The sequence below is a fragment of the Symphalangus syndactylus genome, chromosome 16, assembly GCF_028878055.3.
Source record: "Symphalangus syndactylus isolate Jambi chromosome 16, NHGRI_mSymSyn1-v2.1_pri, whole genome shotgun sequence".
Taxonomy (NCBI): domain Eukaryota; kingdom Metazoa; phylum Chordata; class Mammalia; order Primates; family Hylobatidae; genus Symphalangus; species Symphalangus syndactylus.
In genome coordinates this window covers 101051622-101077886 of record NC_072438.2, presented here as the reverse complement: position 1 = coordinate 101077886, position 26265 = coordinate 101051622, and the positions used below count along the sequence as shown (strand labels likewise).

At 55.3% G+C, this 26265-nt stretch overlaps 1 protein-coding gene across 3 annotated transcripts in view; it reads left to right on the top strand.

Moving 5' to 3' along the window:
• NKD2 (NKD inhibitor of WNT signaling pathway 2) overlaps positions 1-23834 on the top strand; it is a 33100-nt gene extending 9266 nt beyond the window's left edge. Inside the window, exons 4-10 of one of the 3 annotated variants that reach the window (XM_055246156.2) lie at positions 12082-12142; positions 13301-13428; positions 14166-14261; positions 14687-14834; positions 15637-15721; positions 16641-16768; positions 18077-23834. In XM_055246156.2, the coding sequence (XP_055102131.1) occupies positions 12082-12142; positions 13301-13428; positions 14166-14261; positions 14687-14834; positions 15637-15721; positions 16641-16768; positions 18077-18657 (1227 nt within the window). In that variant the 3' untranslated portion in view covers positions 18658-23834. The other 2 variants (XM_055246158.2, XM_055246159.2) reach the window with 2 other exon arrangements.
• Positions 23835-26265: the final 2431 nt, after the last annotated feature.

Genomic DNA, 26265 nt, shown 5'->3' with positions numbered 1-26265 from the left:
GGCTCAAGCCCCGTCCTTCCCATCTGTGGAGCAGGTGAAGCCACTAGCAGGGGCTTCTGGCCTTTCCTCTCCTCCCATTGATTTGTTGAAAGTGATTTAGGTTTTCTGTAAAACAAAGCGGACGTGGGCCTGGGGAAGGCGCTTGCGGGTATTTCATGAGCTTTTCCAGGCCTGAGACATGTTTTAGGTGGCAGCGGGCTCACGTGTGTTGGGAGAGACTGGTCACAGGGTGACTCGGGGGTTTGCGCTCAGACGGTGACGCCCGGCCCCCTTGTCCTCAGGGTGACAGGGAGAGGTGGCAGAACTGGCAGCTGCCCACAGGCTGAGCCGAGCCCATCAGAAAGGCCCCAGGCCGGAGCACAGAGGTGGCCTGGATGCTTCTGGCCGGTGGTCAGGACCCTGCCAGGCCTTGCTTGGAGGCATCTTGTGTGTGAGGGGAGCCCTGTCCATGCCAACCACCTGGCTGTGCCCAGGGGAAGCCGCCCCAGAGGCCCATTCTCGGGGTCTGTTTGCCTGTCGTGGGGAGAGTGTGGCGCACGCTGGGCCCACGGGGAGGAACATCCTTGGCCTCCGAAAGGGCAGAGAGCACCATCCCTGCCTTGGGGCGTCTTGGGGAGCAGCAGGTGCGGACGTTACGCCTCTGTCCACAGCACAGTCTGCGAAACTCAGACCCCTGTTGGTGAGTCCTGGGTCAAAGGGCATAGCGACCAGGCCAGAGCGTCGCCTTCCCACTGTCCCCGTGGCAGGGCTGTGATTGCCTCTAGCTCTAGTGACCGGGGCAGTGGTCCTGGCTGCCTGCACCTCCCCTGGCAATTATATCCCCTATTGGCGTCCCCTGTGCCAGCTCCTCCTCTTTCGCGTTTGGAGTGACCCCAAGACATGCTGCAAGGGTGGCTTTGTGTGCGGCTCAGAGCTCATCCCGAGAACCCTGCAGCCTCCGGGCCTTGGGTCCGGCGCCGTTCCTGAGACGAGATTGTGTGTCCCGTAACAAAGATGCGCGTGGTCTCCTCTGAACACTTTTTACCTCTCACGAGTGGGTTCTCACCGCTCTCCCCTGAGAGTGGGCTGTGGCTTGTGTGGACGGCAGCTGCCAGGCATAGCCCCTGCCCCCTAGAGCCCTCTGCAGCCTCTGCCAATAGCAAAGCCGCTGGTGGGTGCCGGGCCCTCCTTTCATCTCGTGGAGCCCCTCGCCAGCCACAGCAGGGCCCGCATGGAGGTTCTGAGATTGTCGTGTGCAGGGCATGCAACGGGGGCGCTTTAGAGAGAGAAAAGGCCTTGATTACTTGTTTGAGTAGCTCAGTCCCCAGGGTCTGGAGCTGTAATCAAATATAAACCCCTCAACCAGCATCTTCCGCTGTTTCTCTCTGGTAAGGACGTCGACGTTGCATGTCCACATATGGTGTCTTCCAAATTAGAAAAAAATCCCTGAAACACAGCAGGGTTCTTTCCAGCTTTGGAATTAATCTTCCTTTGAAATAGGAAACATGAGGCTTTAATATGAATGAAAGAAAACAAAAACGTCCAGTGGGTTTTTCCTGGGGAAGAATTCAGATAGAAGGGAAGTGGATTCGGGTCTGCTTTCAATCCCGGTGGAATTCAGCCTCCTCTGAGTGGGGCGGTCGAGGGTGCGGCAGTTCGGAAGCTCAGGGCCTGAGTCGTGGTTTTATTTTGTGTGTTCTGCGGCCTGGATGGTAAGCTGAGGGTGGCAGCTGAATTTAGAAGGTCAGTCACCCTTGGTTTTCCTTTTTCTGTGACGTTGGGGATTGTTAGCTCTGAAGACAAAGACAGTAGCAGGCATGACTGGGAGAAGAAAATTAGACCTGCAGATGAGTTGTGAAATGGTTGTCTAACATTTAGTGTCAGCACTTCAGGATGCTGAGAGTTGAAGGCAGGGAATAAAGTTTCGGCAGAGTTTATGATCACGCCTCTATTATGTGGGCAGAGGCACACGTGTATATATAGGTGTATATATGATATGTTCACATATGTGAGTACACACATGTATACATACATATATACAGGTTACACATGTATGTAGGTCTGTATTTAATACTGGAGCTGAAAACATTTCAAGGCACCCGCTCTCCACCCCCGGCCCCTGGTCGCCCTGCTCAGCCTCAGCCACACCTGGCTGACGATGGAGACTCTGGGAGGGCTGTGGGTTCCCATTCTTGAGCCAAGGTGTGGGCCCAGTGGCGCTCACGGCTTCCCCCTCCAGTCGGCGTCGGTTAGTGCGGGTAAAGTGCTCCCTGAGTCCCTCTCTCCAAGCGTGGGGAGAGGGAAGCTCAGCTGCCTGGTTGTAAAGCCAGGTCTCGCTGACCACGTGTTGCTTGTCATTTTTTTTTTTTCTGCATGTGTTTTATGTTGGGGTTAATTTCATGGGCAGGGCAGCCCTGGGCCTGTCCCTGTAACTCATCTCTTCACTTCCACTTGTAAGGATGCCCCGTGGGTTGGGCTGGGTGCCCCTTGACCCCTTGGTGTGGTCAGTCGTCCCCTTAGGCTGAGCATCCAACCTCGTGGCAGGGGTGGGCCCTGCAGAGACCCTCCCTGGGCTTAGAGTGTTTACTGGGTGAGGGGGCAGATGCCAACACAAAAGCCCTGTAGGGAGGGAGGGAGGGGCGTGGGTAGTGTGGTACCTCCACATGTTTTCCCATTTAAACAATCCAGATGATGAAAAGCTGCTGTGAGGCAGGATGAAGAGGGAGACAGAAACATTTCTATTTTCTGGTCTTACAGGAAGTTAAGTCGCAGCAGAACTCTGGCTTATGAGGACATCTGAATATTTTAGGAGACCTTTTGACCCCAAAGTTACTGCTTTTCTAGATATAAATTTCACATGTGGTTGTTAAAAGATCTCTCAAATCAGTCCTAACCCAGAAGAACCAATGGGCAAAATCTGCAAATGCCTCTCAGATATGGAGGCTCCATCTGAATGTATCTAGGGCTTACGTGGGAAGCCCGGCTGCCCGGTCCCCCCGCCCCTCCCCACCACCCGGCCCCCCACCTCCCAGACCCTCCGCTCCTCCTGCCGACCTGGCCCCCCGCCCCTCCCCCCACCCACCCACCCCAGCCCCCCTCAGCCCCTCCCCACAGGGACTCAGTCTCATAGTCCTTAAATGTTTCACTTTAGAACCAGAAGTTCAGAATAGCAAGCACAGCCTGGAAGGAGCTGGCACGCCATGTTGCTGTAGCCTCTCTGGGCCCCAGCTGCACATGTGTCGGAATTATTAAGCCCATAAAACTACATTGTCACATCTGAAACTGTTTAGCCATTGAAACCAAGACTTTGACTTCAAAGCTGGCTGCGGGGTTTCCAGACAGGCGCGCTGGCGGATCACCTTGAAGTCAAATTCCATCCCATGGCGGCCGGCAGAAGTGGGCCCCCAGCACCTCCTTGTAAGAAAACACTCTTCCGCAGACGCTGGTGGCAGGTTCCCCCCTCCCACGGTGACATTTTGGAGAGGCATCTTTGCATCTGAGCTCCCAGCAGGGAGGAGGCGGATGGGGTGGTGGTCTTTGCATTTAAAGAGCCTTGGAAACCACTGCCCCCCACCAGGCCCCAGGCCCTCTGCCTGCTGCTCCGCGCCCCTCCCCCAGGGCCGCCTGCAGCCTGCTGTGACCAACCCCCGGCCTCCTTCCATTTCCTGCTGGCCTCATCTTCCACCTGGTCTCATAAGGTGCCCTCCCACCCTCCCCCTACTGCCAGCCGAAACGGGGTACTTGCTGTCCTTCAGCCCCAGAGCCTGCACCCTTGACCTTGCTGGCCCCTGTCCACCAGTTGCCAGTGGTGCTATCCCTGTCCCTGCTCTTCCCACCCGCTGTGGGTGTCCCAGCCCTTTGTCCCTGCTCTTCCCACCTGCTGTGAGGTGTCCCAGCCCTCTGTCCCTGCTCTTCCCATCTGCTGTGGGTGTCCCAGCCTGTTGTCCCTGCCCTTTCCACCCACTATGGGTGTCCCAGCCCTTTGTCCCTGCTCTTCCCATCTGCTGTGGGTGTCCCAGCCTGTTGTCCCTGCTCTTCCCACCTGCTGTGGGTGTCCCAGCCCTTTGGGTTCCTTGGGATCTAGACATCACCCTCAGCCTTTTCCTGAGAGGCCTAGCTCCAGCCCGTGTGCCATGTCCCAAAGCTCCCCTCCCTGAGCCGCCTGCCGAGCACTCACTTCATCCCACCACGTCCAGCGTCCTCACAGCCCCTGAGGCAGGAGGTCACTGCTGGCCTGGACGTGGCCTTGGTCCTGCCCAGCCGCACTCCAGGTGCCTCCTGAGTGCCCTGAGGCGGCAGTGGCTGCAGCCCAAGCCTGGCAGGCCCCCACCTCGCTCCTCACCACCTGGCATCCTGCTTGAGCCCCACAAACCGGCCCTCGATGCCACGACAGCCCCATAATTCTGGCAGCCTTGGGCCTGGCAGCCCAGTTTGTAGAATTAGCCCTGCAGAACAGGGTGGCCACAGGGGTGGCGGCAATGAGCGCAGGACATGGGCCAGGCTGTCGCCCCGGCCCTTCTTTTCAGCTCCTGGAGGCCCCCTGGGCGCAGCGCCAGAACCACTTCTTTTTTTTTTTTTTTTTTTTTTTTTTATTATACTTTAGGGTTTTAGGGTACATGTGCACAATGTGCAGGTTTGTTACATATGTATCCATGTGCCATGTTGATTTCCTGCACCCATTAATTCGTCATTTAGCATTAGGTGTATCTCCTAATGCTGTCCCTCCCCCCTCCCCCCACCCCACAACAGTCCCCGGAGCGTGATGTTCCCCTTCCTGTGTCCATGAGTTCTCATTGTTCAATTCCCACCTATGAGTGAGAACATGCGGTGTTTGGTTTTTTGTCCTTGCGATAGTTTACTGAGAATGATGTTTTCCAGTTTCATCCATGTCCCTACAAAGGACACGAACTCATCATTTTTTATGGCTGCATAGTATTCCATGGTGTATATGTGCCACATTTTCTTAATCCAGTCTATCGTTGTTGGACATTTGGGTTGGTTCCAACTCTTTGCTATTGTGAATAGTGCCGCAATAAACATACGTGTGCATGTGTCTTTATAGCAGCGTGATTTATAGTCCTTTGGGTATATACCCAGTAATGGGATGGCTGGGTCAAATGGTATTTCTAGTTCTAGATCCCTGAGGAATCGCCACACTGACTTCCACAATGGTTGAACTAGTTTACAGTCCCACCAACAGTGTAAAAGTGTTCCTATTTCTCCACATCCTCTCCAGCACCTGTTGTTTCCTGATTTTTTAATGATGGCCATTCTAACTGGTGTGAGATGGTATCTCACTGTGGTTTTGATTTGCATTTCTCTGATGGCCAGTGATGAGGAGCATTTCTTCATGTGTTTTTTTGCTGCATAAATGTCTTCTTTTGAGAAGTGTCTGTTCATGTCCTCTGCCCACTTTTTGATGGGGTTGTTTGTTTTTTTCTTGTAAATTTGTTTGAGTTCATTGTAGATTCTGGATATTAGCCCTTTGTCAGATGAGTAGGTTGCAAAAATTTTCTCCCATTGTGTGGGTTGCCTGTTCACTCTGATGATAGTTTCTTTTGCTGTGCAGAAGCTCTTTAGTTTAATGAGATCCCATTTGTCGATTTTGGCTTTTGTTGCCATTGCTTTTGGTGTTTTAGACATGAAGTCCTTGCCCACGCCTATGTCCTGAATGGTATTGCCTAGGTTTTCTTGTAGGATTTTAATGGTTTTAGGTCTAACATATAAGTCTTTAATCCATCTTGAATTAATTTTTGTATAAGGTGTAAGGAAGGGATCCAGTTGCAGCTTTCTACATATGGCTAGCCAGTTTTCCCAGCACCATTTATTGAATAGGGAATCCTTTCCCCATTTCTTGTTTTTGTCAGGTTTGTCAAAGATCAGATAGTTGTAGCTATGCGGCATCATTTCTGAGGGCTCTGTTCTGTTCCATTGATCTATGTCTCTGTTGTGGTACCAGTACCATGCTGTTTTGGTTACTGTAGCCTTGTAGTATAGTTTAAAGTCAGGTAGCGTGATGCCTCCAGCTTTGTTCTTTTGGCTTAGGATTGACTTGGCGATGCGGGCTCTTTTTTGGTTCCATATGAACTTTAAAGTAGTTTTTTCCAATTCTGTGAAGAAAGTCATTGGTAGCTTGATGGGGATGGCATTGAATCTATAAATTACCTTGGGCAGTATGGCCATTTTCACGATATTGATTCTTCCAACCCATGAGCATGGAATGTTCTTCCATTTGTTTGTATCCTCTTTTATTTCATTGAGCAGTGGTTTGTAGTTCTCCTTGAAGAGGTCCTTCACATCCCTTGTAAGTTGGATTCCTAGGTATTTTATTCTCTTTGAAGCAATTGTGAATGGGAGTTCACTCATGATTTGGCTCTCTGTTTGTCTGTTATTGGTGTACAAGAATGCTTGTGATTTTTGTACATTAATTTTGTATCCTGAGACTTTGCTGAAGTTGCTAATCAGCTTAAGGAGATTTTGGGCTGAGACAATGGGGTTTTCTAGATATACAATCATGTCATCTGCAAACAGGGACAATTTGACTTCCTCTTTTCCTAATTGAATACCCTTTATTTCCTTCTCCTGCCTGATTGCTCTGGCCAGAACTTCCAGCACTATGTTGAATAGTAGCGGTGAGAGAGGGCATCCCTGTCTTGTGCCAGTTTTCAGAGGGAATGCTTCCAGTTTTTGCCCATTCAGTATGATATTGGCTGTGGGTTTGTTGTAGATAGCTCTTATTATTTTGAGATACGTCCCATCAATACCTAATTTATTGAGAGTTTTTAGCATGAAGGGTTGTTGAATTTTGTCAAAGGCCTTTTCTGCATCTATTGAGATAATCATGTGGTTTTTGTCATTGGTTCTGTTTATATGCTGGATTACATTTATTGATTTGCGTATGTTGAACCAGCCTTGCATCCCAGGGATGAAGCCCACTTGATCATGGTGGATAAGCTTTTTGATGTGCTGCTGGATTCGGTTTGCCAGTATTTTATTGAGGATTTTTGCATCAATGTTCATCAAGGATATTGGTCTGAAATTCTCTTTTTTGGTTATGTCTCTGCCAGGTTTTGGTATTAGGATGATGCTGGCTTCGTAAAATGTGTTAGGGAGGATTCCCTCTTTTTCTATCGATTGGAATAGTTTCAGAAGGAATGGTACCAGCAGAACCACTTCTTGATGTGCCAAGGACAGGGAGGTGCACTGAGGCCATTTCCCCAGTGGCAGAAACTTCGAGCGAGGGGCTCCACCCAACAGGGCTGTCCCCACCACAGTGCAAGGTGGCCGAGGCACTGGGGAGCCGGGGTGCCTGCCGGGAGGTGCCTATGGATCCAGGGGCGCCAGGTGCTGCTGGTAGCGATGGAAGCTGTAGGAGTGGCCCGTCCTGCGTTGGGCAGTGCAGGAGCTGCGCCTTCTGGATAACGCCCCAGACTTGGGGCTCCACACCCACTCCAGAGGGACCCGGGAGCCCCAAGGTCTGGAAAATGCTGTCCGACACGCCCACCCAGTTCTCTGAAGCCTTCCTCTCTGTCTGTCTCCTCCCTCCCCTCCTCCTCTGCCTCGGTTCCCATCACCTCCACCTTCCCAACTCGTGGAGAGACATTGGGCTCCAGGGGCTGCTCCCAGCCTGGCCTCCTGGACACGCCATGGCCTTTGCCTGTTTTTATCGGGGTTGGTATTTCCAGAACCCTAGACCAGGGCTTAGGTCGTGACCCAGAGGGCCGTGACTTCACTGTGGACCACCCGTGTGCTTCCCACTGGGCGTTCCACCAGGGCTGTGGCCAACAGCTGCCCTCACGAGGCCCAGGAGGGGACAGCGCCTCCTTGCAATTACAAGACCTGGGAAAGGTGCCTGGCCGTGCCCACCTGTCCACTCGGAAGAAGACATCACCCGCTCCAGGTGGCTCCCAGAGGCGCCTGCACCGGCACTTCCAGGTTGAAGGCCACCAGGATGATACCTGTGGTGCAGCTGCCTGGAGGCCCTGCAGGGGTTCTGACAGACGGGGTGGCTCTGGGGGGCAGTGGTGCTCCAGCGGCTGGGCGCTGCCGAGCGCTGGCACACGGGGAACGTGCTCCTTTTGACTTTTCCAAGGAAGCTGAGAGTTGAGGTTTTGTGAGAGTCTCTTCGTGCCTGGCCACCTGTGGAGGCTGTGGTTTGCATCTTACCGTCTGGGCTGGGACCAGGACAGGGGCTGGGTGCTGGGAGGACGAAGCACTCAGCCTGGTGCCTGTGGCGGGGAGCAGATGTCCTCACTGTCATGGCGGGGACGTGGACGGTGGTCTTGGGGTGGTTGGCTCACAGACCGGGGTGGCCTTCCCGAGCATCCCATAGGGCCATGGGACCTGAAGCAAAGGCCACCTGTTGTCGACGCCATGTGACAGACGCCTGCCGCTCATGCAGGTGCGAGGCTGTGGGCTCTGGTCCCGGAGGCCTCCGTGGGCTGGGGTCAGACCCTTCTCCCAAGTCTGAGGTGATGCCGAGTGCGGGAGTGGGGTTGGGCGCTCAGGCAGGTGTGGCTGCTGTCCTTATGGGGTGAGGCCCCACGGGGCAGGCCCACGGTCGGGTTCCCTGTCCTCTGAGAGGCCATCTCAGGAGAATGCCGTGGGCGGGAGGGGACAACGGGCATGGGGAGGTCTGCAGGCCAGCCGTGGGGTCCCTGCTGACATGGAGGGTTCTCAGGGATGCAGGGCAGTGGGACAGGCTAGAGGAGGCGCCCAGGCACCCCAAACCAGAAGTGCAGCTGAGACAGGAAGGGGGGGCAGAACAGGTTGGGGGGTCACAGGAGGGTCTCGCTGGGGACAGGGCCAGAGGGAGTGAGGGTGGGGTGGGTCCTCGGGAGGGCGAGGCCAGGTGGGGGCTGCATCTCAGGGAGGGGTGCCCGCCCTGGGAGGCTGAGGCTTTGGTGGGTGCCGGGACACATTGGGCCAGGCCTGCTGGGATCCCGTGTGTGGACTTGGCCTCTCAGGAAGTCTCCCCAGTGGGGAGGGGCCGCACATCTGGCCAGCGGCCCGGGGGCAGGTTTTATAAGTTGGCATTAAAGCTCTTGGCCTTCTAGTTAACCAAGGCAGCGTAGATTAAAGGGCAGTTTTATGCAACCAGGACGGATTTGATGAAATCACCAGCCACGAGACTGGAGTGGCTTTGACTGCAGATGCTTGTTTTTTCCCCGTTTGATCCTCCCTGCATCTCAGAGGTAGCTGTTGACTTGGGTCTTAGAAAAAAACACTGTGCATTCGAGCGCTGAGAATTCTAGGGCTGAGGTATAAGTGGATATTTTAATGGGATTTTCCTCTGTGTTAGGAACTCAGTCATGAGCTGGTTGGTGTAGTATTGGCTGGTTGATACAGCATTGGCTGGTTGGTATAGCGTTGGCTAAGTGGTGTAGTTTTGGTTGGTTGTTACAGTTTTGGTTGGTTATTGTAGCTTGGCTGGTTGCTGTAGCGCAGGGAGCGTTTCCAGACATCAAACCACGGGTCTGTGCAGAGTCTGTCTTGAACAGCTGTGCCCCTCCTCCTGCCACCCCGTGCGTTTAGACTCCTGTCTGTAACCAGTGAAATCCCCCCCAAGTGCGCTCAGAATTTTTAGAAACATGGCACGGGCCGCGTTTGCATTTTCACTGTATTAACTTCATCCGTGGAGTGTGTGGTGCGCTGTTTCTCATTTGACATTTTCAGCAAATCGTGGGAAACACTTAAAAATCCCTTAAAAAATACTCCACCCTGTCCAACCCGCCGCCTGGCTGCCCATCCTCAGGAGCCACTGCACCTCCAGCTCCTCTGGGTTCTGGCAGTTTCCAGGAAGCCACTGCTGCTGCCCTTCATCTGGGCAGCGATGTGGCCTCCGTGAGTGACTTCAGTTAAGGCTCTTTAGCAAGGAGTGCTGTGCGCGCCGGCCCTCAGGCCCCAGGGCACCTTACTGCTGTCTGTAAGGAGGTTCTGGGCACCCAGCACCATGCAGGAGGCCTGAGCTCTGCCTGCTGGTCTGATGGAAGGTGAACTGGGTGCCTGAGGGGGGATTGTGGTGGGGGAGGCACTGAGAACCCTGAGGGCTTCACCAGGCAGGTCCCCTGCACCCTCCCCACATCCCAGAAGAGAAGGTCTGGGCTGGAGCTCCCAAGGGTGGACAGGGATGCCTCGGGGCGCCCACCTCAGCATTTAGGGTCACTTTCCCCTCCTTACCAGCCCTCCACAGTGACAGTGCCTGCATCCCTCAGCCTGGGCGTTGGTGGCCTTGGCCCCCCGCCGCAGTGACAGTGCCTGCATCCCTCAGCCTGGGCGTTGGTGGCCTTGGCTGCCGTTATGACACCATTTCTGTCGGCAGCCGCTTCCAAGCATCTGGACGAGTCCACCTGAGGGGCTGTGGAGCTCCTGGCAGCCGGTCCTTCCCACAAGGATGCTGTGCCCATGGGGGCTGCACCACTGGGGCTCTGGGCACTGCTCTGCACTCCACGGAAGCCTACGACTGCAGCCTCACCCATTATTCTGATTTTGAAAAAATAAATAAATAACCACAGCCTGGGTTTTAGAGATGATTTGGTTTTATGCCAGCATCCACCTGGACAGAGCTTTTCCCTCGCGGCGGTGCCTCCCTGCTGTGCGGATGTACGAGGGCCCCTCAGGCTGCAGCAGCCAGTCCTGGAATGTGGGGACTGCAGGCCCCAGGAGGGAGGCCTACTTTTTAATAATCAGCTGTTTTGTTTCTTATTAAAATGAGGGCAAGCTCTCCTGCCTCCCGCTGGGAGCTGCCCACCCTGCCTTGGCACCTCCCTGGGCGGCCAGCAGGAGACCTCAGCTCCGGGGGGCCCTTGGCTCAGCCACAAGGAGGGCTGGGGGCCTGGGTCTGACTCAACAATATTCAGCCTCAGCAGCGTCACCTTAGTGCCCATGTGTGGATGGGGGTCTGGTCCCTCTCTCCCGGCCCAAGGTCTAGGGTGGCAGCTGGCCAGCCTGGAACCTTCTACCATACCCTGCTTGGACCCTGTCCAATGACCACGGTGGCAGGTGGCGCTTGGGGGGGTCCAGGTGCCCTCGAGGGTGACCCCACTCAGCCTCCTGCCTGGGCCAGACTCCAGGAACCCCAGGGACCCCAGCTGGGCAGGCAGCCCCATAGGAGGTCAGAAGAGATGAAGGGCACATGACCCCCGGTCAGGAGGAAAGGATGAAGCCGTGGGGACCGTGAGGGCAGTCCCAGCTGGGCAGCCCTGGGGTCTTGTGTCCACTCACGGAGACACCAACTCAGCACCAAAGTCATCTCCAGGGTCAGGCTCTGGCCGTCTGGGTGGACGGGACTCAGCTCCGTGCTGTGTCTCTTTGCGGGCGCTCCATGGCTTTCCAGGGACCTGGAATCAGAAGCAAAAACACAGCTGCCCGTTCCTCCAGCCAGCCTGCCCGAGAGCTGCCTGCTCTCAGGAAATGCTCCAGGGCAGTGAGTGCTGGGCCGAGGGGCTCCACACCTGCACTACTGCGCAAGTCCCCTGCCCTGACCACAGTCTGTCTCCTTCTCCGTGTCCTCAAGGCTGTAGATTATTCAGGAGAACCACGTGAGCTTTGGCTCAGCTGAAACACCAGTGGGATGTTTGAAGTTTTTCCCCATTTTCCATAACTGGTCTCGGCTGGCAGCCCTAGAAGAGGCGCATTGGGGTCCTGGGCAGCCATGCGGGCAGCGGCTGGAGTCCTTGTGTCAGGCTCCAGTGGGCAGTGCTGGGAGCAGGCCCCAGAGCAAAGGGGCAGGCGTGTCTCCTCTTGCATTTAGGGTAATCCAGCTTAGGGGCCCTGGCCAGGGGGATTCCCCGGGCAGGACTGACTGAAGGGGTCGTTCCAGGCAGCTGCGTCTTCCACCTGGAAATGCTTTGAGGAACTTGACAACACGGGAATGTCTGTGTGTTTTGCTTCCTAAAATCTGAGGCTGAGTGGGGCGCGAAGGGTTGGTGTTTCTGGACCCAGAAATTGAGATGCCCCTGGAGGCCTGAGGCGAGTGTCAGGCTCCAGTCCAGCTGCCTAGAGCTCCTGCCCGTCTCCAGTCCAGCCGCCTAGAGCTCCTGCCTGTCTCCCCCGCCTGCCCACTGAGCTATGTGGCCGCTGACTACCCCGTTCTTCCTGCAGGAGCTGCCCAGTGGGGACCCCAAGGAGGAGCCTTTCCGGGAGGACCAGTGTCCCCTAGAGGGTGAGTGCAGCTCCCGCAGTCCTCCCTCCCCAAACTTGCAGACTTCATCCCGTACCAAGGCAACGCCAAAAACCACCCTTAAAACAACCCCGTGTGCGGATCGAGGGGCACTTCCCAGGCTTAGACACACTTTGTTCTTAAAAAGTGCTTGGTAGTACAACTCACAGGGTCCTCGCTGGACTGGCAGCTGGGATCTGGCAGCAGAGATGAAGAAGGCCCATCCCATGGCCAGAGCCCTAAGCATTACCTTAATGTGTTTGGATTCTCTGTGAGCCTGTGTTTGTGGATGGGGGTGACTCTGTATAAAGGTGACCTGTGAATTTTCAAGTTAGTCCTGGCTCGGAGGATGCGTGAGATGCTGGCCCAGCCTAAGTCACTGCCATGCGTGTGCACCTCAGTGGCACCAGTCCTACCTGTGGCACGTGGCAGGTCAGCACTTGGCTTACCTGTGGGTCTGTGGGAGGGTGCTGGGAGGCCAGCAAGCAGGGCCACCTTCGGATGGCTGCTGAAGCCACGAGAGGCACCAAGACCCCCTCAGTGGGAAGGCAGGCCCAGAGCATCATCCCAGCTCAGGCTGGACAGGCACTTGTCTGCAGGTGCTGAGCCGGGACAGGCCCACGCTCCTATCCTGGGGACGCAGCTTGCAAGTGCCGGAGAATAATGGAATAATTGTGCCCCAGAAACCAGAGGGCTGTTCATCCATCCTTCCTAGAGGCTGGGGGGAGGGGGCCGCCTGTTGACACACTCAGTGCACAGGTGGCCTGCATGGCCTGCGGGCTCAGTGCTAGGATTCTGGAGTGGAGGGCCGTAGGGACTGTGTCTATGGGGAGGGGGCCGATGATGACACAGGGAGCGTCTCCTGGAGGCCCAGGCTGTCTTCCCCTATCTGTGCTCCTCGGAGTCTGCTGCACCCCCAGCTCCGAGGTGGTTGCAGTCGGGGGCCACCGTGGGCTGGTGAGAGGAGGGCGCACCCGGCTGTGGCTGGCTGGGATGGGGCCTCCCTCCCCTCCGCAGGGGTCCCGAGATCGGGCTCTCGGCTCAGGCCCATCTGGACAGGATCATGGTGTGGTGAGGGGAGGGCAGTGAGGGCCCCCCAACGACGGGCCACATCCTCCATGTCCCCTCTGCCAGCCCCTTCGCCACCTCTTGTCCCCCTAGTGGCACTCCCCCCTGAGAAAGCTGAGGGCCGCGAGCACCCGGGACAACAACCCAGCGCAGATGATGGAGAAAGGGCAGCAAACCGCGAGGGCCCACGAGGACCGGGCGGGCAGCGCCTCAACATTGATGTGGGTCTCTCTCCGGCCTCACTTGCGGGAACACGTCCCTGGGGCCGGGGGCTCAGGGACAGGCATGTGTTGCCCTGAAATGGGCATCTGTGGACACTGCGTAGTTTACTTAAGTCTTCCCCACAGTTCACCCCGTTTAAGGCATTGAAGCAGAGCTCCAATATGCAGCCAAAGTCAGCAGGAGCCAGAGAGTGCGGGATGTTGCTGTGAATTTGGCCAAAACTGACTGGTCTGGCATTAAATAACTTGAGCCACGTTCCCAGCCTTGGTGTCCTTAGCACTACAGGAGTAACGCCAAAGCTGACTTGATGGACAGCCCGACTCCCTGCCCGCTGGAGGCAGAGCACGGGGCTTCCGTTTCCCGGGAGGGCTCAGGGAGGAGTGGGGTCTCTGTGTCCAGTCATGATTTCTGGAATTGACAACACTTGACAGCCAGCGTGTCCTCTTCTCCTTCTGGGTGACGTGGAGTGCTTGCATGAGCTGAGATAGGTGTCACTGTGGGGGAACCGAATCACGGGGCACAAAGCTGGGTTTCCCCCAAGGAGGGCTGGAGCTGGGCAAGAAAGGAGCTGCTGGTTCCAGGGCTTGGGCTTCAGCCACGCTGCCCTCTAGGCTCCCCCTTTCCCAGCTGGCATAAGGGACCCCTGGGAAAGGCCCCAGAAGATCCTTCCCCCTGTGGAGTTGGGCATGTTGGCGTGGGTAGGAGGCGAGGTCCCGGCCCCCATGTCCCCCTGCAGGCACTCCAGTGCGATGTCTCGGTGGAGGAGGACGACCGCCAGGAGTGGACGTTCACACTCTATGACTTTGACAACTGCGGGAAGGTCACCAGGGAGGTAAGTGAGTTGTATTTGCGTCAGGTCCACAGGAAGGGCCGCGCAGGGCCCAGTGGTAGACAGACGGGGCAGACAGACTGTGCTGGCCTCGTGGTACCTCAAGGGGCAGGAGGGGACCTGCCTGCTGCGAGGTCCTCATGCCAGCTGAGCTTGCGTCTCCCCAGGGCCCGGTTCATGTGTGTTTCTGGGCCGAGCCTGTGCCGCCCATTTCTGTGGCTGTGCTTCCCACACTGCAAGGCTGCCCTCAGGTCCACCTGGGCAGACCCAGGCTGCTCAGAGAAGATGCCTATGTTGGTCCCTGAGGTCTGTTGGTGGCTGCAAGGATGGCGCAGGAAGGGGCAGGGGCTGGGTGTGTTTTCTGGCAGGGAGGGTGGGTGGCATCCCCTGGGGTCTGTTCTGTCAGTGAAACTGATGCTGGGCCCCAGGACATGTCCAGCCTCATGCACACCATCTATGAGGTCGTGGATGCCTCAGTCAACCACTCCTCGGGCAGCAGCAAGACCCTCCGTGTGAAGCTAACCGTCAGCCCTGAGCCCTCCACCAAGAGGAAGGAGGGTCCTCCTGCTGGCCAGGGTGAGTGAGGCCTGGGCACACACAGAGGACCCTACCCAACATTGGCAGGGGCCTAAGCTGTGTGCAGGGGACAGGGAGGGACAAGTGAGTGGATGGAGGAGTGAGTGGGTGAATGGATGGGTGAGTGAGTAAGTGGGTGAGTGAGTGAGAGTAAGTGGGTGAGTGAGTAAGCAGATTAATGAATGAGTGAACGAGTGAGTGAGTTAATGAATGAGTGAACAAGTGAGTTAATGAATGAGTGAATGAGTGATTGAGTTCATGAATGAGTGAACCAGTGAGTTAATGAATGAGTGAACCAGTGAGTTAATGAATGAGTAAACGAGTGAGTTAATGAATGAGTGAACCAATGAGTGAGTTAATGAATGAGTGAATGAGTGATTGAGTTAATGAATGAACCAGTGAGTTAATGAATGAGTGAACGAGTGTGTTAATGAGTGAACGAGTGAGTTAATGAATGAGTGAACGAGTGAGTTAATGAATGAGTGAACCAATGAGTTAATGAGTGAACCAGTGAGTTAATGAGTAAACCAGTGAGTGAGTTAATGAATGAGTGAATGAGTGATTGAATTAATGAATGAACCAGTGAGTTAATGAATGAGTGAACGAGTGAGTTAATGAGTGAACGAGTGAGTTAATGAATGAGTGAACGAGTGAGTTAATGAATGAGTGAACCAGTGAGTGAACCAGTGAGTTAATGAGTAAACCAGTGAGTGAGTTAATGAATGAGTGAACGAATGAGTGAATGAGTGAGTGCTGAATGAAGGAGGGAGGGAGTGAGTGATGGCAGGATCCCCCCTTTCAGACCGGGAGCCCAGCCGTTGCAGGATGGAGGGTGAACTGGCAGAGGAGCCAAGGATGGCCGACAGGAGGTTGTCTGCACACGTCAGGTGAGGGCTGGGGCGCCAGGGTGGGGCTGTGCCTTAGGCGGGGGCACCCTGGCCACACCCCTGCTTCCTGCAGGCCACAGGCCACACACCATCCTCTAGGTCAGACCTGCTGGGGGCAAATGGTCCGGCAGCACTGTGGGGCATGGGCCCTTCCAGCATCCGGCACCCTGGCTAAGCTGGGCCCCCGAGTTTGTCTGAGCAGAGGGCTTTGAGGGGCAGCAGCCACAGTGGCCTTGACACCCTCAGTCTGGACTTGCTGTGGCTCACTGTGGCTCCCTGTGGCTCCACTCAGCAGCTTTGGGGGCAACAGGGCTGGGGTTGGCTGGGGCAGTGGCTGAGGGTGGCTGGGGCAGTGGTTGGGGGTGGCTGGGGCAGTGGCTGAGGGTGGCTGGGGCAGTGGTTGGGGGTGGCTGGGGCACTGGCTGAGAGTGGCTGGGGCAGTGGTTGGGGGTGGCTGGGGCAGTGGCTGAGGGTGGCTGGGGCAGTGGTTGGGGGTGGCTGGGGCAGTGGCTGAGGGTGGCTGGGGCAGTGGTTGGGGGTGGCTGGGGTAGTGGCTGGGGATGGCTCAGGCACGGCTGGGGGTGGCTGGGTGGCTGGGGAGTGGCTGGTGCAGTGGCTACAGTGGTCCCAGAGTGGTGACCAGGGGCCATTACAGCATGAGCCGCTCCCTAGAGCACCTGCGGCTCTGGTGCCTGGGACGGAGATCACAGGGTTCTGGGGGTCGGCCATGACCTTGTTTCTCTGGACGGCACTTGACTGTGTCTGTGCCCAGTCGTCCACTCTTCTTCCTGCTCTGCGAGGAGGTGGGTGCTGGTCAGGATGCACCCTGGACCCCTGCCACCTGCTGTAGGCACCCCGTCATCAGGGGTGCACTGCCCAGTCTGTGCGGGGCTCAGGCCCTTCTCTGTGCTCCATGCAGGAGGCCCGGTGCTGACCCCCAGCCCTGCTCGGAGCGGGGGCCCTACTGCGTGGACGAGAACACGGAGCGCAGAAACCACTACCTGGACCTCGCCGGGATTGAGAACTACACGTCCAGATTCGGCCCTGGTAGGTCCTGGAGGCCACCCTGGGCGTGAGGCCCCGGCTGTGGGTGCCCATCGAAGGTCTTGATTCCCATAGCCCTGAGTGCAGGGGGCCCTGCCCGGCACCCAAGTTCTTCCACAGCTACCTGTTGGTCGTGGCTGCCTCCTGGCTACCTGTTGGTGCCGCCCGAAAGCAAGGCGAGCACCCTGTCCAGGTGTGTGTATGTGGCGGGGGGGTGCTGGTTCAAAGTGAGATGGAAGACGTTGGGTTTGCATTCAAGGAAACCCTGCCTTGGGGTGAGAAGTCAGTATTTTAGGGTGGAATCACTGGCTCACTCAGCAGAGGGGGTCGTGCAGTAGTGTGGATGGCCGGCAGTGTGGACAACAGGCAGTGTGGATGGCAGGTAGGCAGTGTGGACAACAGACAGTAGACAGCAGGCAGTGTGGATGGCAGGCAGGCAGTATGGACAGCAGGCAGTGTGGACAACAGACAGTGTGGATGGCAGGCGGGCAGTGTGGATGGCAGGCAGGCAGTGTGGATGGCAGGCAGGCAGTGTGGATGGCAGGCGGGCAGTGTGGATGGCAGGGGGCAGTGTGGACAACAGGCAGTGTGGACGGCAGGCAGTGTGGATGGCGGGCAGTGTGGATGGCAGGCAGCATAGACAGCTGGCAGCCTGCCCAGCACACGTTTATTTCCGACCAGCAGCACCCCCATGCGGCCTGCGTGGAGATTCTTGGACCAAAGCCCAGGCTACTCCCCAAGGGCTGGGGCCAAGTCCCTCTCATAACCCCGGCTTCAGAAGTCCCCAGGGGCAGGAGGGGTGGAGCTGGATCGGGGTCATGAGGGCTCAGTGTACTGTGTGCTGACCCTGCCCTCCTTGGCCATGCTCCGCACAGGAGCTGCACCCTACAGGGCTCGCACTGCACGTTGTGAAGGTTGCAGTCAAGTCCTTCTCGAATCTATTTTGTAATGAGGGTTTAGGGGATGCGAATCCTGGGGGTGCCCTCCCTGACATAACCTGGCTTTCTGCCATGGCGCCCCAGGCAGGGTCTCAGCTGTGCGAGAAGAGAAGCTCCGCTCCCAGGACACACAGTGGGGACAAGGCTAGAGGAGTCAGCCTTTGCAGGGAGCTGTGGAGCCAAGCAGGTCACCCCTGGTGACCGGGCCCCTTCCCTTCAGGGCTGGTGGCCGTCTGACTGCAGACTTGGCTAACAGGCTGGCCTCAGATGGGACCCCTGGTGCAGCTCTTCCAGTGGGCCCTGGGCCGTTTCTGAGGAGATGGGAACCTGAGCCTGCACTCCCAGGGCCTCACACTCTGACCTGTGTCCGCAGGGTCCCCTCCTGTGCAAGCCAAGCAGGAGCCCCAGGGCAGGGCCTCGCACCTCCAGGCCCGGTCCCGCTCCCAGGAGCCGGACACACACGCCGGGCACCACCGCAGGTCGCAGGTGCTGGTGGAACATGTCGTGCCAGCCTTGGAGCCTGCTGCCCGGGCCCTGGACCCGCAGCCCCGGCCGAAGGGGCCGGAGAAGCAGTTCCTCAAGTCCCCCAAGGGCTCCGGGAAGCCGCCTGGGGTGCCAGCCAGCAGCAAGTCCGGGAAAGCCTTCAGCTACTACCTGCCGGCCGTCCTCCCGCCCCAGGCCCCTCAGGACGGTCACCACTTCCCGCAGCCTCCCCTGCAGCCGCCACCGCCACCTTACGGCCACAAGCGGTACCGCCAAAAGGGCAGGGAGGGCCACTCGCCACTCAAGGCCCCACACGCCCAGCCTGCCACAGTGGAGCACGAGGTGGTGCGGGACCTGCCGCCCACACCAGCAGGAGAGGGCTACGCGGTGTCAGTGATCCAGCGGCACGAGCACCATCACCACCACGAGCACCACCACCACCACCACCACCACCACTTCCACCCGTCCTAGTGCCGCCGCCAAGCACACCTCGCTCCCAGCACAGCACAGCCCGCGCCGTCAGGGCAGGGAGCAAAGCAGCTGCCGGCTGTGTGCCCGTGGAGAGCCCAGCTCCCCCCCACCTCCGACAGCAAACAGCAACTGACTGCAGGTGCTGGCATAATGGAGGCGGTGCACCTTGGACACGTGGACAAGGCCCAGGCGCCCTCTGCTCTCCTGCCCTCGATGCCATGTGGCAGTGAACACATCTGAAGCCACTGCGTTTCCCGGCTCTAAGGCTCGTCTGTGTAACCCATAAAACCTGCTTTGATTCCAAAATGAGGCCCTGGAGTGCGGAAGGAGTGCCCGGATGCTTGGGGTGGGTGTTCTCCCTGGGGCTTCGAGGGGTGACCGCTGTAGGCTGTCCCAGTGCGAGGCTGGGAGCGAATGGAAAAGCCGAGGCTTTGCCTGGCTTGTGCATCATGAAGTCAGAGGGAACAGGGCCGGGGGGAAGCAGCTTATGCTTAGTAGGGAGCATCCGGGGCTCCCTGGAGGAGGCCAAGCAGCAGACGCAGCAGAAGGCAGCAGCACTGGAAAGAGAAGCGCCAGACCAGCGAGGAGGGGCCACAGGGTACGGGGAGCCCAGACCAGCGAGGAGGGGCCACAAGGCAGCATGCGGCGGTAGAGGTAGCCCCTGGTCCTGGAGACACAGCAGCTCAGGTGAATGCAGGACACAGTCAAGGCGGGGAGGGGCAGGGTGACAGACGCTGGAGAAAGGCAGAGGCTCACGATTGGTGCGGCTCAGAACATGGGGACCTGCACATTCACGGTCTTAGCACTGACGGGGCGGCTTCTGTGACATGTCAGCTTTGGAGAAAGGTGTGTCCTCCTGCAAGGGTCAGGAGATGGTTGCAGGCCAGAAGGATGTCCCAGTGATGTTTCTGAGTCTTGCAGCCTGCAGGGGTCCACATGGTTACCCCGAACAGGAACCGTGGGGGGTGCTTTCTGGAACCCAGGGGGCCCGTGTCAATGTTTCTGAATCTTGCAGCCTGCGGGGGTCCACGTGTTTACCCTGAACAGGAACGTGCGGGTGATTTCCGGGATATGGCGAGGCTGTACGGCAGTTTTGCATTTACATTCCTTGTTTTGTTTTTAAGGATAAAGTGGTGCTGGGTGGGGTCTGTGGGAGGGGTTTGAGCCACAGGGGCAGATCCCTGGCGAATGGCTTGGATGTGTGTCCCCTCCAAGTCTCATGCTGAGATGTGATCCGTGGTGCTGGGTGAGGTCTGTGGGAGGGGTTTGAGCCATGGGGGCTGATCCCTGGCGAATGGCTTGGATGTGTGTCCCCTCCAAGTCTCATGCTGAGATGTGATCCGTGGTGCTGGGTGAGGTCTGTGGGAGGGGTTTGAGCCATGGGGGCTGATCCCTGGCGAATGGCTTGGATGTGTGTCCCCTCCAAGTCTCATGCTGAGATGTGATCCGTGGTGCTGGGTGAGGTCTGTGGGAGGGGTTTGAGCCATGGGGGCAGATCCCTGGCGAATGGCTTAGATGTGTGTCCCCTCCAAGTCTCATGCTGAGATGTGATCCGTGGTGCTGGGTGAGGTCTGTGGGAGGGGTTTGAGCCATGGGGGCTGATCCCTGGCGAATGGCTTAGATGTGTGTCCCCTCCAAGTCTCATGCTGAGACGTGATCCGTGGTGCTGGGTGAGGTCTGTGGGAGGGGTTTGAGCCATGGGGGCTGATCCCTGGCGAATGGCTTAGATGTGTGTCCCCTCCAAGGCTCATGCTGAGACGTGATCCGTGGTGCTGGGTGAGGTCTGTGGGAGGGGTTTGAGCCATGGGGGCTGATCCCTGGCGAATGGCTTGGATGTGTGTCCCCTCCAAGTCTCATGCTGAGACGTGATCCGCGGTGCTGGATGGGGTCTGTGGGAGGGGTTTGAGCCATGGGGGCAGATCCCTGGCGAATATGGCTTGGCACCCTTGCCGTGGTGATAAGTGAGCTCTCATTCTGAGTTTGTGGGAGATCTGGTTCTTTAGAGCAAGGGCCCCAACCCCCAGGCTGTGGACTGCTACTGGTTTATGGCCTGTTAGGAATGGGCCGCACAGCATGGGGTGAGCAGTGGTGAGCGAGCATGAGTGCCTGAGCCGCCTCCTGTTAAATCAGAGGCGGGATTAGATCCTCATGGGTGCTCAAACCCTGTTGTGAACTGCGCATATGAGGGATCTAGGTTGTGTGCCCCTTATGAGAATCTAATGCCTGATGATTGGAAGTGGAAGTTTCATCCTGGAACCATCCCCACACCCCGTCCGTGGAAAACTTGTCTTCCACAAAACCAGTCCCTGGTGCCAAAAAGGCTGGGGACTGCTGGTTTAAAGGAGCTGGCACCTCCCCTCTCTCTCCTGATCTGACCATGTGACATGCCTGCCCCTCCTTTGCCTTCTGCCTTGAGTGGAAGCTTCCTGAGGTCTCCCCAGAAGCTGAGCAGATACGGGCACTGTGCTTGTACAGCCTGCAGAATGGGGAGCCAAATAAACCTCTTTTCTTTATAAATACCCCAGTGCCAGGTATTCCTTTATAGCAACGCAAAACAGACTAACACAAGAACTCCCCCCTCCCCGCAAAAAAAACCCTATAAAACACACATATGCACAAAAAGTGAGCCAGTGCTGAATGGTCTCGTTCATTAAACACCCACATGTAAAGATCAGTGTGTCTCATCAGTTACGCTGCAGCAGCTTGGCCTGGGGCCAAGGGCAAATTGTGTGTGTGAAGCTGTTGGGTACCATGTCCAGCAGGCCTGGCACATGGTGAATGGGAAGGGACACAGCACAGGATGGCATCAGGTCCTGCTCTAGCTCCCGGGCCACACCCGTTGGGGGACATGGGTGCCACCAGAAGGAAGGCCATGCTGTGCTGCAGGTGAGACGGAGGCAGAGGCTCCTCAGAGGACTCCCGGCACACAGCCTGCTCCTGGGGCAGCTCTACCTGCCGTTTGGCCCGGTCTTCCCACCATGCTGGCACCAGGAAGGCTTCACTGTAGGAGACCGGGTGACAAAGGTGACACAAGGACAGAGGCCTCTGTCACAGAAACCAAGAGCCTTGTTCTTGTGTGAGTGTAGACTTTGACTACCAGATGATCTTGTTGCTGGACTAGCCTGTATCTGAATGAGTGGGAGTGACTTGGTGTAAATTAGTGAGTGAGTGGGTGAAGGATGAGTGGGTGAGTTAGTGAGGGAATGAATGAGTGAACCGGTGAATAAATGAATGGAACGGTGACTGAGTGAGTAAATGACAGTGATGAGTGAGGGCTGAGGGGTAAATGAGTACATGAGTAGGCGAATGAATGCATGACAGTCAGTGGGTTAGTGTGTAAATGAGTGTGTGAACGAGTGAACAGGTGAATAAATGAACAGTGAATGACAGTGATGAATGAGGACTGAGGGGTAAATGAGTACATGAGTAGGCGAATGAATGCGTGACAGTAAGTGGGTTAGTGTGTAAATGAGTGTGTGAACGAGTGAACAGGTGAATAAATGAACAGTGACTGAGTGAATGACAGTGATGAGTGAGGGCCGAGGGGAAATGAGTACATGAGTAGGCGAATGAATGCGTGACAGTGGGTGTGTAAATGAGTGTGTGAACGAGTGAACACGTGAATAAATGAACAGTGAATGACAGTGATGAATGAGGGCTTGAGGGGTAAATGAGTACATGAGTAGGCGAATGTGTGACAGTGAGTGGGTGAGCTGTGAATGAATGGGTGCTTAAGGAGTGAGTGAATGATGAGTGGGTGAATGAATGGGTGAGTCGGGGAACGGGTGGATGAGCAGGTAAGTGAATTAGTATGCAGATGAGTGGGTGAACGAGACTATGAGGGAACGAGTGAGTGAGTGGGTGTGTGAACGAGTGGGTGTTAGTGTGTGAACGAGTGGGTGGGTTAGTGTGTGAATGAGTGGGTGAGTTAGTGGGTGAACGACTGGGTGAGTTAGTGTGTGAATGACTGGGTTAGTGCGTGAATGAGTGGGTTAGTGTGTGAATGGGTGTGTGAACGAGTGGGTGTTAGTGTGTGAACGAGTGGGTGGGTTAGTGTGTGAATGAGTGGGATAGTGTGTGAATGAGTTTGTGAACAAGTGGGTGGGTTAGTGTGTGAATGAGTGGGTGAGTTAGTGGGTGAACGAGTGGGTGAGTTAGTGTGTGAATGACTGGGTTAGTGCGTGAATGAGTGGATGGGTTAGTGTGTGAATGAGTGGGTGAGTTGGTGTGTGAACGAGTGTGTGAATGAGTGGGTGTGTGAATGAGTGGGCGAGTTAGTGTGTGAGTGGGTGTGTGAACAAGTGGGTGAGTTAGTGGGTGAATGGGAGAGTTAGTGAATAGGTGGGTGAGTTAGTGTGTGAATGGGAGAGTTAGTGAATGGGTGGGTTAGTGTGTGAATGAGTGGGTGTGTGAATGAGTGGGCAAGTTAGTATGTGAATGAGTGGGTGTGTGAACGATTGTGTGTGTGAATGAGTGTGTGTGAGCTAGTGTGTGAATGAGTGTGAATGGGTGTGTGAACGAGTGGGTGAGTTAGTGTGTGTGGGTGTGTGAACAAGTGGGTTTGTGTTTCAATGAGTGGGTGAGTTAGTGTGTGAATGAGTGGGTGTGTGAATCAGTGAGTGTGTGAATGGTCGAATTTTTGAATGTGTGAACGAGTTAGTGATTTAGTGTGAATGAGTGGGCGAATTAGTGTGTGAATGAGTGAGTTAGAGTGCGAATGAGTGGGTTAGTGTGTGAATGAGTGGGTATGTGAATGAGTGGGTGTGTGAACGAGTGGGTTAGTGTGTGAATTAGTGGGTGTGTGAATTAGTGGATGAGTTAGTGTGTGAATGAGTGGGTGAGTTTGTGAATGAGTGGGTGTATGAACGAGTGGGTGAGTTAGTGTGTGAATGAGTTGGCGAGTTTGTGTGGGTGTGTGAAAGAGTGGGCGAGTTAGTGTGTGAATGGGTGTGTGAACTAGTGGGTGAGTTAGTGTGTGAATGAGTGTGAATGGATGTGTGAACGAGTGGGTGAGTTTGTGAATGAGTGGGTGTGTGAACAAGTGGGTTTGTGTTTCAATGAGTGGGTTAGTGTGTGAATGAGTGGGTCAGTTACTGTGTGAATGAGTGGGTGTGTGAATCAGTGAGTGTGTGAATGGTCGAATTTGTGAATGAGTGTGTGAACGAGTCAGTGATTTAGTGTGAATGAGTGGGCGAATTAGTGTGTGAATGAGTGGGTGTGTGAATGAGTTGGTGAATTAGTGTGTGAATGAGTGGTTGAGTTAGAGTGCGAATGAGTGGGTGAGTTAGTGAATGAGTGGGCGAGTGAATGGGTGAATGAGTGGGTTAGTGTGTGAATGGGTGTGTGAACGAGTGGGTGAGTTACTGCGTGAATGGGTTAGTCTGTGAATGTGTGAGTTAGTGTGTGAATGAGTGGGTGGGTGAACGAGTGGGTTAGTGTGTGAATGAGTGGGTTAGTGTGTGAATGAGTGTGTGAATGTGTGAATGAGTGGGTGTGTGAACGAGTGGGTTAGTGTGTGAATGAGTGGGTTTGTGAACGAGTGGGTGAGTTAGTGTGTGAATGAGTGGGTTAGTGTGTGAATGTGTGAGTGTGTGAATGAGTGGGTGGGTGAACGAATGGGTTAGTGTGAATGGGTTAGTGTGTGAATGTGTGAACGAGTGGGTGAGTTAGTGTGTGAATGAGTGGTTGAGTTAGAGCACGAATGAGTGGATGAGTTAGTGTGTGAATGAGTGGTTGAGTTAGAGTGGAATGAGTGAGTGTGTGAATGAGTGGGTTAGTGTGTGAATGAGTGGGTGTGTGAATGAGTGGGTGAGTTAGTGTGTGAATGAGTGGGTGTGTGAATGAGTGGGTGTTAGTGTGTGAATGAGTGGGTGTGTGAATGAGTGGGCGAGTAAATGCGTGAATGAGTGGGTTAGTGTGTGTGAACGAGTGGGTTAGTGTGTGTGAGCGAATGGGTGAGTTAGTGTGTGAATGAGTGGGTGTGTGAGTGGGTGGGTTTGTGTGAATGAGTTAGTGAGTGGGTGTGTGAATGAGTGGGCACGTTAGTGTGTGAGTGGTCATTTGTGAATGGGTGTGAACGAGTGGGTTAGTGTGTGAATGAGTGGGTGAATTAGTGAATGAGTGGGTTAGTGTGTGAATGAGTGTGAATGGGTGAGCTAGTGTTTGGGTGTGTGAACGAGTGGGTGAGTTTGTGTATGAGTGGGTGAGTGTGTGAATGAGTGTGGACGAGTGGGTGAGTTAGTGTGTGAATGAGGGCAAATTAGTGTGAGTGGGTGTGTGAACGAGTGTGTTAGTGTGTGAATGGGTGGGTGAGTTAGTGAATGAGTGGGTGTGTCAATTAGTGGGCGAGTTTGTGAATGAGTAGGTTAGTGTGTGAATGAGTGGGTGCATGAACGAGTGGGTTAGTGTGTGAATGAGAGGGTGTGTGAGTGGGTGTTAGTGTGAATGAGTGGGTGAGTTAGTCTGAGTGGTTTTGTGAATCAGTGGGCAAGTTAGTGTGTGAGTGTTCGAGTTTGTGAATGAGTGGGTGTGTGAATGGGTGAGTTAGTGTGTGAATGAGTGGGTGTGTGAACGAGTGGGTGATTTAATGTGTGAATGAGTGGGTTAGTGTGTGAGTTGGGTGTGTGAACGAGTGGATGAGTTAGTGTGTGAATGAGTGGGTTAGTGTTTGAATTAGTGGGTTAGTGTGTGAATGAGTGGGTTAGTATGTGAATGAGTGGGTTAGTGCATGAATGAGTGGGTGAGTTAGTGTGTGAATGAGTGGGTGAGTTAGTGTGTGAATGAGTGGGTGAGTTAGGGTGTGAATGAGTGGGCGAGTTAAGGTGTGAATGGGTGTGTGAACAGTGGATGTGTGAATGAGTGGGTTAGTGTGTGAATGAGTGGGTGAGATAGTGTGTGAATGAGTGGGTTAGTGTGTGAATGAGTGGGTATGTGAACGAGTGGGTATGTGAACGAGTGGGTTAGTGTGTGAATGAGTAGGTGTGTGAATTAGTGGATGAGTTATTGTGTGAATGAGTGGGTGAGTTTGTGAATGAGTGGGTGTATGAACGAGTGGGTGAGTGTGTGAATGAGTTCGCGAGTTAGTGTGTGTGGGTGTGTGAATGAGTGGGCGAGTTAGTGTGTGAATGAGTGGGTGTGTGAATTAGTGGATGAGTTAGTGTGTGAATGAGTGGGTGAGTTTGTGAATGAGTGGGTGTATGAACGAGTGGGTGAGTGTGTGAATGAGTTGGCGAGTTAGTGTGTGTGGGTGTGTGAATGAGTGGGCGAGTTAGTGTGTGAATGAGTGGGTGTGTGAACTAGTGGGTGAGTTAGTGTGTGAATGAGTGTGTGAACGACTGGGTGAGTTATTGTGTGAATGAGTGGCTGTGTGAATGAGTGGGCGAGTTAGTGTGTGAATGAGTGGGCGAGTTGGTCAATGCGTGGGTGTTTGAGTGGTGAGTTAGCATGTGAGTGGGCGAGTTTGTGAATGAGTGGGTGAGTTAGTGTGTGAATGAGTGGGTGTGTGAACGAGTGGGTGATTTAATGTGCGAATGAGTGGGTGTTAGTGTGTGAGTTGCGTGTGTGAACGGGTGGGTGAGTTAGTGTGTGAATGAGTGGGTTAGTGTTTGA